Consider the following 16,731-nt stretch of genomic DNA (forward strand, 5'->3'; position numbering starts at 1 on the left):
CCGGAGGGAGTTCAAAGTGTTACAACCTGCTTTTGTCTGAGATCAATTCATGGAAAATGGTAAAAATATGGAAGAGAAGCCTGAAAATTCTCAGAGCTTAGCAATGAAATTTTAAGTCTTCCCTAGATGTCCTGATGTTTTAGAACAATCACAAAAAGCACACCTGGCTGTAAGTGTAGAGCTCATGTAAGTGCGAAATTTAAATACTAAAAAAGTCTTTTGAAAATTATATAGCCAAGACCTTTAAAAACCATAAGATTAACTAGATATAGCAAAAAAAAAAAAAAAAAAAAAAGAAAGAAAAGAAAAGAAAGGGGAATGTAACATGTAATCCTTCAGTAAAACAACTTATCACAGGTACCACTATACATTTTGATGAGTCACACACATAAAAAGTGAGATTTTCAGAGTTCAGAATATAAATTTCCTTCTCTTACCAGAGAAGAAACAGAAAACTCATTTTTTTTTGTTGTTGTTGTTTTGTTTTGTTTTTTTTTTTTGAGACCGGGTCTCACTCTGTCATCCAGGCTGGGGTGCAGGGGTGCGATCTCAGCTCACTGCAACATCTTCCTCCCAGGCTCAAGCGATCCTCCCACGTTGGCCTCCTGAGTAGCTGGGACTCCAGGTGTGTGCCACCACACCTGGCTAATTTTTTTGAATTTTTAGTAGAGACAGGGTCTCCCTCTATGTTGCCCAGGCTAGTCTCAAACTCCTGGTCTCAAGTGATCTGCCCACCTCAGCCTCCCACAGTGCCTAGCCACAAAACTCCTTGAGTTCTAAAAACTTAGTACCAGAACATTTTGAGTCAAAGTTAATGAAGTTAAGTACTAATCATGACACTGAGATGCCAAAGTTTAAATATAGGACATTAAAATGGCTGAAATAGAACCTAAAAGACCTGTACGGTAAGATATGAAAATAAACACCCTATTCCACCCCACCTCCCAAAATCTGAAGCAGGTCAGTTACATTTGTAAAGAAACAATAAAATATTATTCTTTTTACCTCCACTGTGCCTAGAGGAATCTGTAAGTACCACTCCAAAATTGTTGTTTGCAGCCTCTGAAACAACAGGATACTTAGGGATGCCCACGGGTGGAGAGGATGCCTGGGTGTTTTTTGATGATGCTGTTTTTTCTAGAAAGGTAAAAAACCATATACAGTAACATGAGCTTATACGCATGTGAAGTGGGGAAAAAAAGTACTGTGAAACTTACCTGGGATGTGGTTATAAATCTATGAACTGATCTGCCACAGCATCTACATGTAAGACCTGCTTCATAAATACTTAGCTGATCTGAGGAACTGACCAAAAATTACTTTGTCTTTTTCCAGTATCTTTAAAGTAAAGCTAAAATATGCCTTTCTTCATTCTAACTTTACGTATCCAAAAAACATAGGTGAAAAAGCCAAATGACTAGGGGTTCAAATTATTCGTCCATTTTTCTTTTTACTGTATATATTTCTTAATTCTAAGCCATAAAACTCACCATTAAAGAGCTTCTGCTAAGTTTTCTAAGGACAAGTGTCACATCGTTTTAATATTTCAAGAGGCAAAAAGTGAAACTGCGTGATTTGTTAAAAACTGAAACGCAAGATTACTCAGTATTTATAAGTCAGACTCTATGAACACCTAATGACTGATGATGAAAATTAACTCAAGATACATTTAACATAGAAAGTACCTGTTATTTTTCTGGCCAGACTTAGTAATTATTTGAAAGGGTCTTTTTCAAAAGCCACTAGCTGGCTTCTTCTCAATCTTCACACCTCCTTTTCGTTACAGTGCCATACTGAAATACTCTTCCACCCAGTTCCCTTCTCTACCCACTGACGTCTCTTTGTTCATTTACAGCCAAGCCATGACGGCATCTTTTTTTATCAAGGATTCCCTCACAAGCTGCCCCGCAGAAAAAAATATCCTTCCTTTGTGCTTCCCCAGCACTGTCCTTGGAAATCTCCTGTGGTACCTGGCATATGCTGGTGTCTTTGCCTGCACTCCTGCCCGCCCCCACTCTATCCAGACTCCAGTCAGTTCCAATGCTCCAGCTCTTCCCGGCTCACTCAGAGGTAAAGACAAAGTCCTCCCAAGGTGGATGGTGTGCTGTGTGATGTGGACACCCCGTTGTTCCCTACAGCCTCCTCACCCACGTTGCTCCCATCACAGTGGCCCCCTCGTGCTCCTAGTGAACACCACGCACACCCCACCCTGGGCCCTGGCACTTGCTATCTCTGCTGGGAATGTTCTTTCTCTAGAGGGACATGTGGCTTTCTACTTCCCCTCCTTCATGTCTCTGCTCTGATGTCGACTGCTTGTTCAGGACTTCTCTGGCCGCCTGCTTAAACTGTTAACTCCTACCCCATATACTTCCTATACCACCCCAACTTGTATCTCTGTTAACACCTTCTAATGTACTTATAACTTACGTATACGTCTCTCTCAGCTAGAATGTAAGCTCTATGAGGCCACAAGTTTTGCCTATTTTGCTTCTTGCCTGACACATAAAAGGCATTCAATAAATATTAGCTGAACTGAATACTGTCTTGTAGTTGGTATTAAGTTACACATCTTAGCTTTCTTATCGAAGTACAAGCTCTGTCGGGATGGATCTCATCTTGACCATCTTCATTTTCCCTATATCATCTATCCTCACTGCCTTATATAACATGAGCTTTCAAAAACATCTGTGGAATATTCGATGGAACAGGACAATACAAGCACCTAAATGTCACCCCAAAATGGAAGGGGGAGGGTATAATAGGGTCGTTTAGTGTATTTATATATAGGAATTTCTACAATCCAAAAGAATTCTGGTTGGGCACGGTGGCTCACGCCTGTAATCCCAGCACTTTGGGAGGCTGAGGCAGGCGGATCACGAAGTCAGGAGATCAAGATCATCCTGGCTAACACTGTGAAACTCCGTCTCTACTAAAAATACAAAAAATTAGCCAGGCCTGGTGGTGGGTGCCTGTAATCCCAGCTACTCGGGAGGCTGAAGCAGGAGAATTGCTTGAACCAGAGAGGCGGAGGTTGCAGTGAACCGAGATCGCGCTATTGCGCTCCAGCCTGGGCAACAGAGCAAGACTCCATCCGCCCCCCCCAGAAAAAAAGAAAGAATTCTTACTGGTAAATTGACATCAGGGCAGCCAGCTCGTTCCTCCAAAGGAAGCCCTCACTCACCTTTGCTGGTTCGGAAGGTAAGCATGGCAGGTTGGCCTTCACCTGCTGCGTTTCTTGCTACCATCAAGACTTCATAAAGACTAGATGGCTCCAGCTCAGCTAAATGGAGCTCGTTTTCACTTCCTGGGACTCGAACCGTGTGCCAGCTTCCCACCATGCCAACCCCATCGTCCAGCTGCCCAAGAGGAAACACACCAGAAAAGCAGGAGATGGAGGATAGGAAAACTTTCAGTCACATTTGATCAAAACTAGGATTCATTTAATTCTAGAAGAGTTTTAAGAAGTAAGACACCAGGATAAGTAAAAAAGACACAATACTTCTTCACATTAAGAAATACAAGATCTGTTGCAAGAACACTGCAATTCTCACTGTAGAAAGACTCCTGGCTCTGCATCTGACCACTAATGTGTGGCCTCAAGCAAGTTACTGCCCTCCCAGACTCTGTTTCCTTTACTTGTAATGGAGACAATACCTTCTTTCTTCCTGGGCTAATGAAGAATAAAATAAGTATAAAATAATAGGTATCACTGGTAATTATATAGTGTACATAATAGATATATGGTAATGTAAGATGGATATTATATTACATGTATATTAATTATATAATTATGTATTATATATTTCCAGCATTCTTGCTTCATGTCTTGACACTGTTCAATATGTGTTAGAGGAAATAAAAAGATCTAATCAGTTGTTTCTTGATTAATGGAACCAAGAAACACTATTGCATGGAGGTTTTAGGGTAGATGAGATTACTAGCAAACTTCCTCATCTAGAATCATTCGTTAGGTTAGAAACAGTATGTAAACCTTAAAATATCATCATGTTAAAATGTCATCATGTTATTTTTCCTAGTCATTAAAAACATTACCATTCAACAATGTATACTAAAATTTCTTGAACAAAGAAAAAGATTTTAAATATGAATGCATCCCTCCCATTTCATTCATTTACTGGGCTCATTAAACAGAGGAACTTTTCCATTCTGCTCCAATACAAGCCCATGGGGAAAACAGTATTTGAAGAGTTAACTGAGGGAGGCCCAAGGTTTACCCCAAAAAATGATCAAACAATGTATGATTTTAATACATTTGAAAAGGCAACTTGAAGCTGGGCACAGTGGCTCATGCCTGTAATCCCAGCACTTTGGGAGGATGAGGTGGTGGATCACTTGAGGTCAGGAGTTCAAGACCAGTCTGGCTAACATGGCAAAACCCCATCTCTACTAAAAACACAAAAAAATTAGCCAGGTGTGGTAGTGCATGCCTGCAATCCCAGCTACTTGGGAGGCTGAGGCACGAGAATTGCTGGAACCCAGGAGGCGGCATTTGCAGTGAGACGAGATGGCACCACTGCACTCTAGCCTGAGTAACAGAGCAAAACCCTGTCTCAAAACAAACAAACCAACTTGAAACACAAACAATTGACATAAATTATTCCACAGACTCTGTTCAAACAGTTGTTTTTAATAAAAAACTGCTTTATTTGCTAAATAAATAGTATTCTACTACCTTAGAGAGGGAAGGAGTTTGTATTTCTAAAGTGGTTATAGAGCTTTATATTGAAGGGTTAAAACGTTTGATTAAACATGTAAAGACATCATTGGGTTCCTAGAATTCCAATTTGGGGGGAAATTATACTTCATTCTCAGTGCTTTCCTAGGATTGGTAAATCCAGCATGACTGGGATCTCTCTGACAAACTCATCAGTCTGGACACTCTTGTTCCGTTTCCTGCCATTCCACAAATGGAAAAGACAACAGTGTATGTCATACAAAGAATGTTCAGGTGTGAGCAGAGAAAGATGATAAACGACAAGATATTACCTTTCGATACTTCACAAAGTAAGCATTGATGGGCAGCCCACCATCCTTGCCTGCCCTCCACAGCAGGTTGTACGTGTCTGGCGTGTGGGTCTGTGGGGGGCTCAGTATGATGGGGGCGTCAGGAACTGAGATGCCGCTGGCATTTTTCTCTGGCGCTGTTTCCACTGCACTGGGATGGACCTTCACGGGAAATGAGCTCAGTAACCCAGTTTCTGAACCATCTCTCTTATTTCTTTCATCGTTCTGAGCAGCATCAGGAAGTGTGACTGTCTCTGCTTTTGTATTTGTTTCAAAAGGAACTACAGGGAGAAAGAGAGAAGAGAGCATGAAGAAACCCTCATTTCAGTGTCTTTTACCCAGTTTGTGACGTGACTGCCCTCACTTACACTGTTAGCACAATTTGAGCCCTGGAAGTTAAAACAGGTAACACTGCCATTTATAATTCATGGAAACATTTAACCTCTAGTCGCAATCTTTTCTCATGGTGGAGCAAACGAATTGCTTGAAAAACCAATTATATGATGCAATAGTGTAGCAGTTAAATGTTTTTATTTGTTCCTTGTTCTCTAAGAGTATTCTTTTTAGTAATAATAATTTGCTAGTTTAACCTCAGAAGATTGCAAGTTGGCTGGGCATGGTGGCTCACACCTGTAATCCCAGCACTTTGGAAGGCTGAGGCGGGTGGATCGCTTGAACCCAGGAGTTCGAGACCAGCCTGGGCAACATGGTGAAACCCCATCTCTACAAAAAACACCAAAATTACCCAGGTATGGTGGCAGACACCTGTAGTCCCAGCTGCTTTACTTGGGAGGCTGAGTGGGAGGATCACCTGAGCTTGGGGAGGTTGAGGCTGCAGTGAGCCATGATCGTGCCACTGCACCCCAGCCTGGGCAACAGGCCAACTAACTTCTACCCGAGGGGATCCTGCAACTACACCTGTCTCAAAAAAAAAATTAACAAAAGATAAAACAAGCAGGCAGCCTTAACACTTACTACTAACAGCATACAGAATATACAGAGGAAGATAAAAATAATTTATTTGCACTGAAAAAATACATAGGTTGCATATAGTCAAAGATAATTACTGAGCACATATTATGTGCCAAGCATTGTATGAGCTATCTTATAAACATAATCTCATTTAATTCTCAAAACATTCTTAGGTAGATGGTAATACTCCCATGTTACAGGTGAAGAAATTAAGGTTCAGAGAGACTAAGTGACAGCGGCCAGGAAGAATGTTAATGGTGCTGCTGTGAAAAAAAAAATAAGAAGGAACAATTTACGAAAACAAATATACTGCCAGTACAATAAAACCGAAGGAGTGACAGCTTGGTTTCTCTAAATTGCTATTAATACTGGCAACAGAAAATTCTATTTTTCACTCCTTTTGTGGAGGAAGAATGCAGAGGAAACAATGTACTACTTTTATTTCCAAAATGAAGTCAGATTCCTGGTAAAAGGTGGGTGTGTTTTTGGGAGAAGGGCTGCACTGTAGTAGAGAACCAACAGAAATAGGACTAACAGTGTAAGGTTAGTTCTCTGTTAGTGTAAAAGAGAGAGAGGGTGTCCCAGAAGATGCTTCAGAGAAAACAAGAAGCTAGTGAGGAAATAATGTAGAAGAAAACTAATTAAGTTCACTGAGACAACTTCAAAATATTGCTCCTGGAACAGCAGTGTTTATCTAGTGAGTCAGAGTGCAGACTGATGTTCAGGGTGTGATCTGGTGCCGCTAATGCAGAGAGACGGACTCAGCAAGTGGAGGTAATTAACTGTGGCTTGAGGTAGTGGAGAAGGATCTTTCTATCATTAGAAGTTTAGTGGATCCTCTGGGCAGTTTTCCACTGGGAAGTGGGATCTGGCTGTAAAAGAGTTTAAATGCCACATGCCTCAGTTTATACAGAAGCATGAGAAAAATGTTATGCTGCAGCTTCTCCACTGTCTTGAGTATCAAAATTCCATTTCTGTAAGATTTAAGATGCAATGAGACCTCTCCAGAATTTTTATTAAAAGGGGGATTCAATTAACTTTCTTCTTCTATTTCAATGATATAATCTGGGCACTTGAGAGATACATTCAATACAACTGAAAAGACCTTACCAGTACTTCCCCAGTGTTTTTGCATGTATTATCTCAACTTATCTTCAGAACTCTACGAAATGGGTAGAACAGGCATCTGGCATCTTTTAAGGTGGAATGTTTTTCTAATTGGAAAAGAGATTGATGCAACTATGGCAACGTAAATAAATTTAATGACTCTAAATAGGGAGGGAGTACAACCATATCTGTCAAAGATGCTCCCACTGTGACCACTGCTGCCAGCAACTCACACCCAAACTATTTAGGAAACCCACGCCAACTCCCATTATAGTTTTAAGGAGTACCACACACTCTACAAATATTTGTACATCCAGGACCTCAAAACCCAAGGTCTCTGGAAAGAACAAAGGCTGGGGAGGAAGTTCTCTCTTTCTCTAACCTAGCTTACTCTCCCCTTTACAGTACAGTAGACAAAGTAAATGACTTGTCAGGATGCTACAATTTCATAAGGCTCAGATTCCTATGCAAAGAAGTGAGTTGTTATGTATTGTTTTGAGTTTTAATAAACTCAGTTGGATCTTAATAATTATACTAGAAAATTTTAAAAAGACAATGTGGGACCTCTTTGGTAGAATATAGCTGATGGGGTTACCATATACAAAAGTGGTATTTATCAAGACATAAAATCCTGGAGCACACGGGAATCTTAAAAGATCTTCTCAAGTTAGTTCATATAACTTCAAAGGGCTTCCGATTTCTCATATTTAAGATGAGGAAGTCAGACAAAATGTCTAGTTCCATCAGCCATAACTATGACATCTGTCTCTCTACACCCTGTATTCACATAATCCCTTCAGCTAAATTCTACCCAAGAAGCTCCTGCAACTACACCTGCCATGCAGCTAACAATTTCGAGCAGAGCCACTCTTATTTTTGCCTAGAGGAATAGAAATATAAAACACACACACATATTCATTTGTAGGTGCAAATTTTTTTTTTTTTTTTTTTTTGAGACGGAGTCTTGCTCTGTGGCCCAGGCTGGAGTGCAGTGGCCGGATCTCAGCTCACTGCAAGCTCCGCCTCCCGGGTTCACGCCATTCTCCTGCCTCAGCCTCCGGAGTAGCTGGGACTACAGGCGCCCGCCACCACGCCCGGCTAGTTTTTTTGTATTTTTAGTAGAGACGGGGTTTCACCGTGTTAGCCAGGATGGTCTCGATATCCTGACCTCGTGATCCGCCCGTCTCGGCCTCCCAAAGTGCTGGGATTACAGGCTTGAGCCACCGCGCCCGGCCTTGTAGGTGCAAATTTATGTAACACTGAACTACTTTCTTCATTTGAGGATTCTTACGGTTTCTAAAATCAGTAACTATTTCTTCCTTCCCTTAACACTGCCACAAGAGATCACTATCATTTAATAATATTAGACAGTAATAATCATAACTTTATACTTAGTATCAATGGAGGGCTTTCTATTGCCAGACACCATTCTAAGCGCTTACTATGCACTGACTCCTTGGATTCTCACATCAACCCTATGAAGTTGATTCTCACATCAACCCTCACATCAACCCTACAAGCACCTTCACTATACCTGTTACACAGATGAGGAAACAGAACAGAGTTCAGTGACTTGCCCTTAGGTTACAAAGCTGCTAAGCGGCAGAGCCAGGATTCTGACACAGCCCCTGTGCTCAGCCTCCACATCTGTCCCATCTCTAACATGCACAAGAGGATAAGGGGAAGTCCCTGGTCCCCACCACTCCTCCTCCGCCTCCACCTTCATTCAGAGCAAGAGCATCCTTGTTTGCACGTGAAGGGAAATCGTATGTGCACATACAAACTCTTTTTATTTCAACCATCACTCCTCTGCCAAGGACCCCCCATTGGCCACTGCTCTGGCTAAGGGTGCCCACACACTAGTCGTGGGAGCACACTGGGCCAGGGGAGAGGAACTGTGGGGACAACTGTGAACTCACTAAAGCAGGGAATGCTGGATCCCAGACCTGTCTAGAAGGAGGAACGTGGGCTCTGAGCTCAGCATAAGCACTGCTCCTTGATCCCGTGGGCTCTTTGACCCGTGGAACCATGGCCCCAGGCAGAAGAGAGCCACGCTAAGCCCCTTAAAGCAGAAGCCAGGGTCAGAGACCTCAGTTACCCGAGACTGAAGGCACTATTGCCTTTGATATTGGACCTCTCACAGGACAAGTAAGGTGACAATCTACAGCCAACTGACTAGTTGTTGGGAACACTGCTCTAAATGCCTACTGATGGAAGGCTTGAATTTGAATGAAGTCATGTTTGAGTTCATTTCCATGAATATTAATAGTCTATATACCAGTACATCAAAAATCATATACAGTTTTTAAGTCATCATCACAAAAAATCAGTAAAATAGGAAGAATTAATATTATACATCCCATTAGAAAATAACTTTGGATAAGACAGAGGGAATATATACAAACAGGTATTACTTAATAGTACCACAACTCTACATTCTCAATGAAGGCCAGTCCTTTAGACCCAATACTGTAGTTATCAAGGGCATAAAAAATGTCTGCAATATCATTTTCGGTAGCTTAGAAAACCAAAAGCATTCATCCCAGAGACAGGTTATATTCTGGGCCTGCTCCCAAATGAGAGCTTTCTATATTGCAACTACAATCTTAACAAACACATCAGAAACGGAGACCAAAATTCACGTGATTCACATAAAGCGAAATACCAAGAAACACAGTTCTACATTTCACTGTCATCAGGAAAAAATATAGATTGCCGGATTCATTAAAATAACATTTCAAGTCGGTTTAACTTATATTATAAAAGGAACTTATTCAACTAAAAATAAACGATAATGGCAACTCACCAACCATGAGAGATGCTTCCGCCTGTGTGCTACCATGTTCATTTGTAGCTTCACAGATGTATCTCCCCGCATGTTCCTGAGTCACAGCCTGAATATGGAGAGAGCTTGCACCAGCTTGGGACATGACGAAGTACACAGGCTCCAGGTTCAAGCCCTCAGGTCTTGATAACTGTGATTTTCGGGATTTAGATCTCAGGACTTGAGATGGATGGCTGGTTATCAATCCATGGCTGTCATACCAACGAATGACCGGAACCGGCATCCCACTGGCATTGCAGGACAGAGTGACAAAGCCTCCGTCCGCCACCTTTGCACTTGCTGGTGCCGTAATTATAACTGGCTTGAATCCACTGTCTATTAAAAAAGTAATTGATATACGAAAAATTAAGAACACTGTAGTATCTACGATGCAAAACAATTTCATTCTATCATGTAAATGTGAGAGTAATGATTAAAACCAAGATAGCTACCTCCTTGTTAGTTCCCTTCGCAACTTTCACCAAGTAAAACTGTCAATAAATGGTAGAGTTGTTTCATAGCTGTAGGCTCCTAAACATTTCCTACATAAATTTCCTGTCCTTCAGAAAGAAAGGAATATATACAAAGAAATCTTTTGAGAGTTTTCTGAAGGTACACTATACATATTTGACCACTGCAAATATGGAACATATGAAGTTGAAACCTCAGACCTTAACAGGAAAATGTGTAAATAAGTATAAAAGCAGATAATTTTCCTTCAAGAAAATGGTCAATTCTGTGGGGTAGGGTGGGAAGGGAGGCAGAAATTTGATTATAAAAAGCTTGGGAGAAAAAAACCTGTTCTGAATAAAAGTTGATACTGATGATACCTGTATTTTTTTCCCATAGACATGAACAGCATTTTTGTTTCTAAATTAAAGTGGCACCAAGTCTTTCCTTTGGGTCTTAGTATTCTCTGAAGGCATTTTTAAGAGAGCTTACAATGGAATATTGATCAAAGTAAATGACATTTTCTCCAGTATGTCTCTTTTTCTCTAGTCCTCCTTCCGATGTCTGACAAAACCACCCAACAACTGATACCAGATTTCTGGATTTTTGCCAAGCTACTGAGTGTAAAATGCTATCTCCCTGCTCAGAACATGCATTTTCCTGAGGTCTCATGAGGCTGTACATCTTTTCACGTGATCATTTGACATTATTAATTTTTGTACTCTGTGAAATGGCCTTTGTCAGTTTTTCTACTGGGTCATGAATCTGTTCTGTAATGATTCGGAATTCTCTGTATATACTAGATTCTGTTCTTTCGTTCAGGTATGTATGTGACTAGTACCTCCTTCCTAATGTCCTGTTTGTCCTTTCAGCTTTTCACAGTATCTATTAGGAAGATGTTTTCATTTCAATGTGGTCATATCTTTTAAAATCAGTCTTTTAAAATGTCTTATTAAAAAGTTTTACCCACAGATCATACATTCTTCAATGTTTTCTTGAAAACTTTTTTCATCTCGTCTTTCATATTGAGATCTTGAATCCACTGAGAATGTATCTTTTATACAATGTGAGTAAGACACTGAGTTTCACTTTTACCTCCATGTTGATAGTCAGTTATCCCACATCAAAATGCGAAATCGGTCTCCTCCCTGCTGATGTGCAGCGCCGGCTCAGTCAAGCCCTTACACGCAAATGTCTTTCTGAAAGTCTCTGTCTTGTTCCCAGAGTCTATCTGTTTCTGTACCAATATAATATTTTCTGAATTACTACAGATATTTTAGATGTTTAAGGCAAGTCTCCCACGTTCTTTTTCTCCTTCTTTTAGAGTACCTTTGCCATTCTTGGGCCTTGGGTTATCCATATACATTTTAGAATCAGTTTGTCAAGGTCCTTAAAATACTATGATGGGATTTTAATTAGAATTGCATGAATCCACAGAAAATTTTTAGAAAGACCAGATAACTATATAATACTGAATACAATATATAATATTGAGGAACTGGTATATCTTCTTATATAACTGGCTATGCTTTACTGCTATAATATTTTAAAAGGTGGTTTTTAAATTATAGTTTCTGTTGCTGGTATACAGACAGGCAACTGATTTTTTTTTTTTTAAGAGATGAAGAGTGCAGTGGTGTGACCTCAGCTCACTGCAACCTCCGCCTCCTGGGTTCTAGAAATTCTCCTGCCTCAGCCTCCTGAGTAGCTGGGACTACAGGCGCACGCCGCCAAGCGCAGCCGATTTTTTTTTTTTTTTTTTGTATTTTAGTAAAGACAGGGTTTCACCATGTTGTCCAGGCTGGTCTCGAACTCCTGAGCTCAGGCAATCCACCTGCCTCAACCTCCAAAGTGCTAGGATTACAGGCGTGAGCCACTGCACCCAGCCAAGGCAACTGATTTTTGTTCACTGGTCTTCATCCATCCACCTTGCTAAATGTTATTATTTATCATAACAGGTCATAATAGGACATACAACAGCCATAATAATGGCCAGCAAACTATTTGGGATAGTCTGTGTTGACAATCATATTGGTTGTAAATTAACAATGATCTGGGTTCTTTCCTTCTTTTACTTTTCATGTCTTTCTGTGCTGGTTAGGATCTCCAGTATAATGATGGCCAGAAGAGATTTTCAAAGGGAGTGCTTCTTATATTTCACCATTAAATGCAATGTTTCCTGTAAGTCCTTGTTAGACACTCTTTATTAAGAAAGTTCAACTCTATTTCTACTTTTCTAAGTGTCTAACATGAGTACTCAATTATGTCTAATGTTTTTCCATCTCTAGTGAGATAATCATATTGTTTTTCTCCTTTATTCAATAAATAGAGTGAATGGCACTCTACATTTTCAAGTGGATTCCTGGGATAACTGTTTGGAAATGACGTCTTTTCTTTATTACACTGTCCTGGCTTGTTAATATATTATTTAGGATTTTTACACCTATGTTCATAAATGAGACTGGCCTTTGATTTTCCTTACTTGCACCATCTTACTGAGGTTCTAGAATCAAGACTGGAGAGTTTCTATCTTTTCCTCTTCTCTGGAACAGTTTGTATAATATTTGAAATGGTCTATCCTTCAAAGTTTGGTAGAACCTCCATAAAATCATCTGGCCCCTTATTTTCTTTGTGAGAAGATTTTTAACTCCTAATTCAACTTATTTCATAGGGTTAGGACTACTCAAGCTTATTTCTTTTCAGTCAGCATTGCTAAGTTACATTTTTTCCTCAGAATCTGTCCATTTCTGTCTTTATTATAAATTGTCATAAAATTTAGCTTAATCTTACTATCTTTAATTGCTGTAAGACTTGTATTTATAGCCCTCTTTTGTTCCTAATATTATTTGTACCTGCTTTCTTTTCTTTGGATCATTTTCCCCAAAGATGTGTCCATTTTCTTAGACTTTACAAAGGGCCAACTTCTATCTTTATTGATCCTCTCTATTTTTTCTTTGTTTTCTATTTAATTGATTTCTGCCCTTATTTTTATGATCTTTTTTCCTTTCTTTGAATCTATTCTGTTACCGTTTTACTTCACGCAGTAGTTTTTAGTCTTACTAATTTTCTTTTACAGTCACAGAAGGCTGTAAATTTCCTTTTAAATTCTATTTGGCTGTCTCTTACAAAATTGACTGTAGCATTTTCATTATCATTCAGTTCAAAGTATTTCAAATTTCCATTATGATTTCTTTTTTGATCCAACCATTGAGAAGTATAATTTTAAATGTCCAAATACATGCCCATTTTTAAAAATTATGTTTTCACTATTAACTTCTAAATAAATTCCACTAATGTCAGAACATTCGGTCCATATGATATTGATTCTCTGAAATTTAAAATATTTATAACTCATATCATAAACAATGGACTTCCCTAATAAAGAACTCTTATAAATCAAGAAGAAGAAAGACCAACAACCTAATTTTTTCAATAAGCAAAAGACAAAGAACAGTCAATACACAGAAACGCAAATTTAAGGGGCTCAAAAACATGAAAAGATGCCCAACTTTACCTGTAATAAAAGAAATACAGATTAAATGGTTCTTTTTTTTTTTTTTTAACCTATCAGATTGGCAAAGACTTTAAAAATTGACAACACCCCATGTTGGCGAGGGTTTCAGGAAACAAGGAGAGTTAAGTGTTGCTGGTGGGAGCGAACACTGGGAATGACTATGGAGAGTGATTCAGTAATCTCTACCAAAATTACCACCACAGATGCGCTTTTATTCTGCAAGTTCATTTCTAGGAATTTCTTTTACAAATACTCACATGTGCAAAATAATCTTTGTAGAGGGGCGTTCCTTATAGAACTACTTGTAATAGCAAAAGATTAAAAACAACCATCAATCAGGTACTAGTCAAATTGTTACAGCTATACAATGGACCACTAAGCAGCCATTTTTTAAAAAGGAATGAATATACTTTTTATGTACCATGTGAGAAGATATCCCAAGATGTTAAGTAAAAAAATTATGGTAAAGAATGCTACCACTATTTAGGTAAAAAAACAAAAACAAAAACAGATATTGTTATAAAATGCACATACACTCTCTCATGTTGTATGAAACCACCTGTATGTGTACTACATACAAGGCTGCTCAAGAAACTGACAAAACTATTTCTAAAGAAAGGAACTGACTGTCTAGGGAATAAGCATAAGAGAGAGGCCGGGCGCAGTGGCTCACGTCTGTAATCTCAGCACTTTGGGAGGCCGAGGCAGGCGGATCACGAGGTCAGGAGATCGAGACCATCCTTGCTAACACGGTGAAACTCCATCTCTATTAAAAATATTTTTAAAAAAATTAACCGGGCATAGTGGCAGGCGCCTGTAGTCCCAGCTACTCAGGAGGTTGAGGCAGGAGAATGGCGTGAACCCAGGAGGCAGAGCTTGCAGTGAGCCGAGATCGTGCCACTGAACTCCAGCCTGGGCAACAGATTGAGACTCCATCATTAAAAATAAATAAATAAATAAAAAAGATTAAGAGAGAGATTGTACCATATAGATTTTTAAAGTATGAAGAATCTGTTGAAAAGTTTTTAAAAACTTTTTTTTAATGAGCTTGATTAAATAAGATTACTTCTTCATGGAAATGCCTACCTGTCACTAGCAAGGAACATGGAAAATGAACACCGTTCTTATATGGTGCTAGGGTTATTTTCTTTTAGTAAAAATAATTTCATTTTTGACCACAACAAAAGCCCACCTGGAAAATAAAAGTTCTTAAGACTGGCATGAGCTAAAAGCCTACCATTTTCAATTTCAAGTCTTCCAGTAGACTGCATAAATCCAATCCCATTATCTGCTACACATTGATACATCCCAGCATCTTCCACGGTAACCCCACTGATTTTCAGTCCGTTTCCTGCAGTTAGACGTCGTGCGGAAGGATGAATAGGCTGTGCATTGTGAAACCAGGTACAGTTGGGGGCTGGGTTCCCACGAACGTCACAGGTAAAGTGTACTGTGGCACCCAGAGACACTGTCTGATCCTGTAGTCCTTTAGAAATGGAAGCATGTTCTGAAAATAAAACACACAAATTAAACTCTGCCCTCAAAATGGAATTCTTAAATTATCAAGTCATAAAAATCTTCTTTCTACCAATAACCAGTTGAAACAAAGTTGCACGGTTTATTCACATTCTTCTGTCTGCTGTGGTAATCAAGAAAAAAATTAGAAATGTTCCACTAATAGGATAAACCATATGTTACTAATAACATATCGTCTCGTTTCATAGAATACTCCACCCACTTAACTCCCCACAACATATGGGAATACACATATATACAGAAAGAGTTTCTAATCCTGGGCTTCTCTTAGCATTTATTTCAGGTGATTAGTTTGAAATACAGTAACAATTTCCCTGGATCTCACACTAAACAGGAGCCAAAACAGAAGAATGTTTATTCAGAGGTTAAATTATTTTTACGGTCAACTCAACTTTGAGGTTAGATGTATAATAGGCGAAAACAAAAAAATGAAACTTCCTTTAGGGATCCTTCAAGTCACTTATTACCCAGAAAAAGTAAATCATTTATCAGAGTTTGTAGCATATGTCTAAATTATGCATATTAATCCAGTCCTAATCACTGAGTTCCAAAGCCCACTTGTCATACACTTACGTTAATTCCAGTGTCGCTAACCTATAGCAGGTTATGGTTATAAATATTATAAATACATGCAAAGGGTTTACAACAATTTTATTCACTATTAAACCACTTTCCACCTATTTTTTTCATGAAAATCTGTTTCAATAAAGGAAAGCATTTTCTGCAGCTACACATGATAGTGAGGTGGGCAGCTGCTCAGAAAGAAAGGAATAGCTTTGAAATAAAGTATAAATATAGAAATGTGGGTAGAAATAATTCAATTTTGTCACCCAGGCATTGGTAAAGCATCCAAAAAAAGAAAATTAAATTAAATAGATTGATTTCTTTTTGAGATGACATTTTCTTTTTTGAGACAGGGTCTGGCTCTGTCGCCCAGAATAGAGCGCGATAGCGTGATCTCAGCTCACTGCAACCTCCGCCTCCCGGGTTCAAACCACCCTCCCACCTCAGCCTCCCAAGTAGCTGGTATTACAAGCCTGTGCTACCACACCCAGTTAAATTTTGTATTTTCGGTAGAGATGGGGTTTCGCCATGTTGCCCAAGATGGTCTTGGACTCCTGAGCTCAAGTATTCCGACCTCCTCCCAAAGTGCTGGGATTATAGGTGTGAGTTACCATGCCTGGCCTGACATTTTCTCATTAGTACTCTGTCTTAGTTACTACTACTAGATACTACACACGGATATCAGCTAGATTCTTCCATTCTCCTGATTTCCAGTTTTTTCCTCCATGTTATGAAGAAG

The 16,731-nt window shown here is 39.4% G+C and overlaps 1 protein-coding gene across 6 annotated transcripts in view; it reads right to left on the reverse strand.

The window, feature by feature from the left end:
• The window catches only part of LOC105476247 (cell adhesion associated, oncogene regulated), a 243,450-nt gene that overhangs the window by 40,558 nt on the left and 186,161 nt on the right, over window positions 1-16,731 (reverse strand). For all 6 annotated transcript variants that reach the window (XM_071076038.1, XM_011731984.3, XM_071076036.1 and 3 more), the window contains 5 exons: window positions 15,130-15,399; window positions 9,911-10,264; window positions 5,008-5,306; window positions 3,182-3,356; window positions 1,006-1,137 (listed from right to left, as the gene is read on the reverse strand). In XM_071076038.1, the coding sequence (XP_070932139.1) occupies window positions 1,006-1,137; window positions 3,182-3,356; window positions 5,008-5,306; window positions 9,911-10,264; window positions 15,130-15,399 (1,230 nt within the window). The remainder of the gene's footprint in view (window positions 1-1,005; window positions 1,138-3,181; window positions 3,357-5,007; window positions 5,307-9,910; window positions 10,265-15,129; window positions 15,400-16,731) is intronic.

Source organism: Macaca nemestrina, chromosome 12, assembly GCF_043159975.1.
Source record: "Macaca nemestrina isolate mMacNem1 chromosome 12, mMacNem.hap1, whole genome shotgun sequence".
NCBI classification, from domain to species: Eukaryota; Metazoa; Chordata; class Mammalia; order Primates; family Cercopithecidae; genus Macaca; species Macaca nemestrina.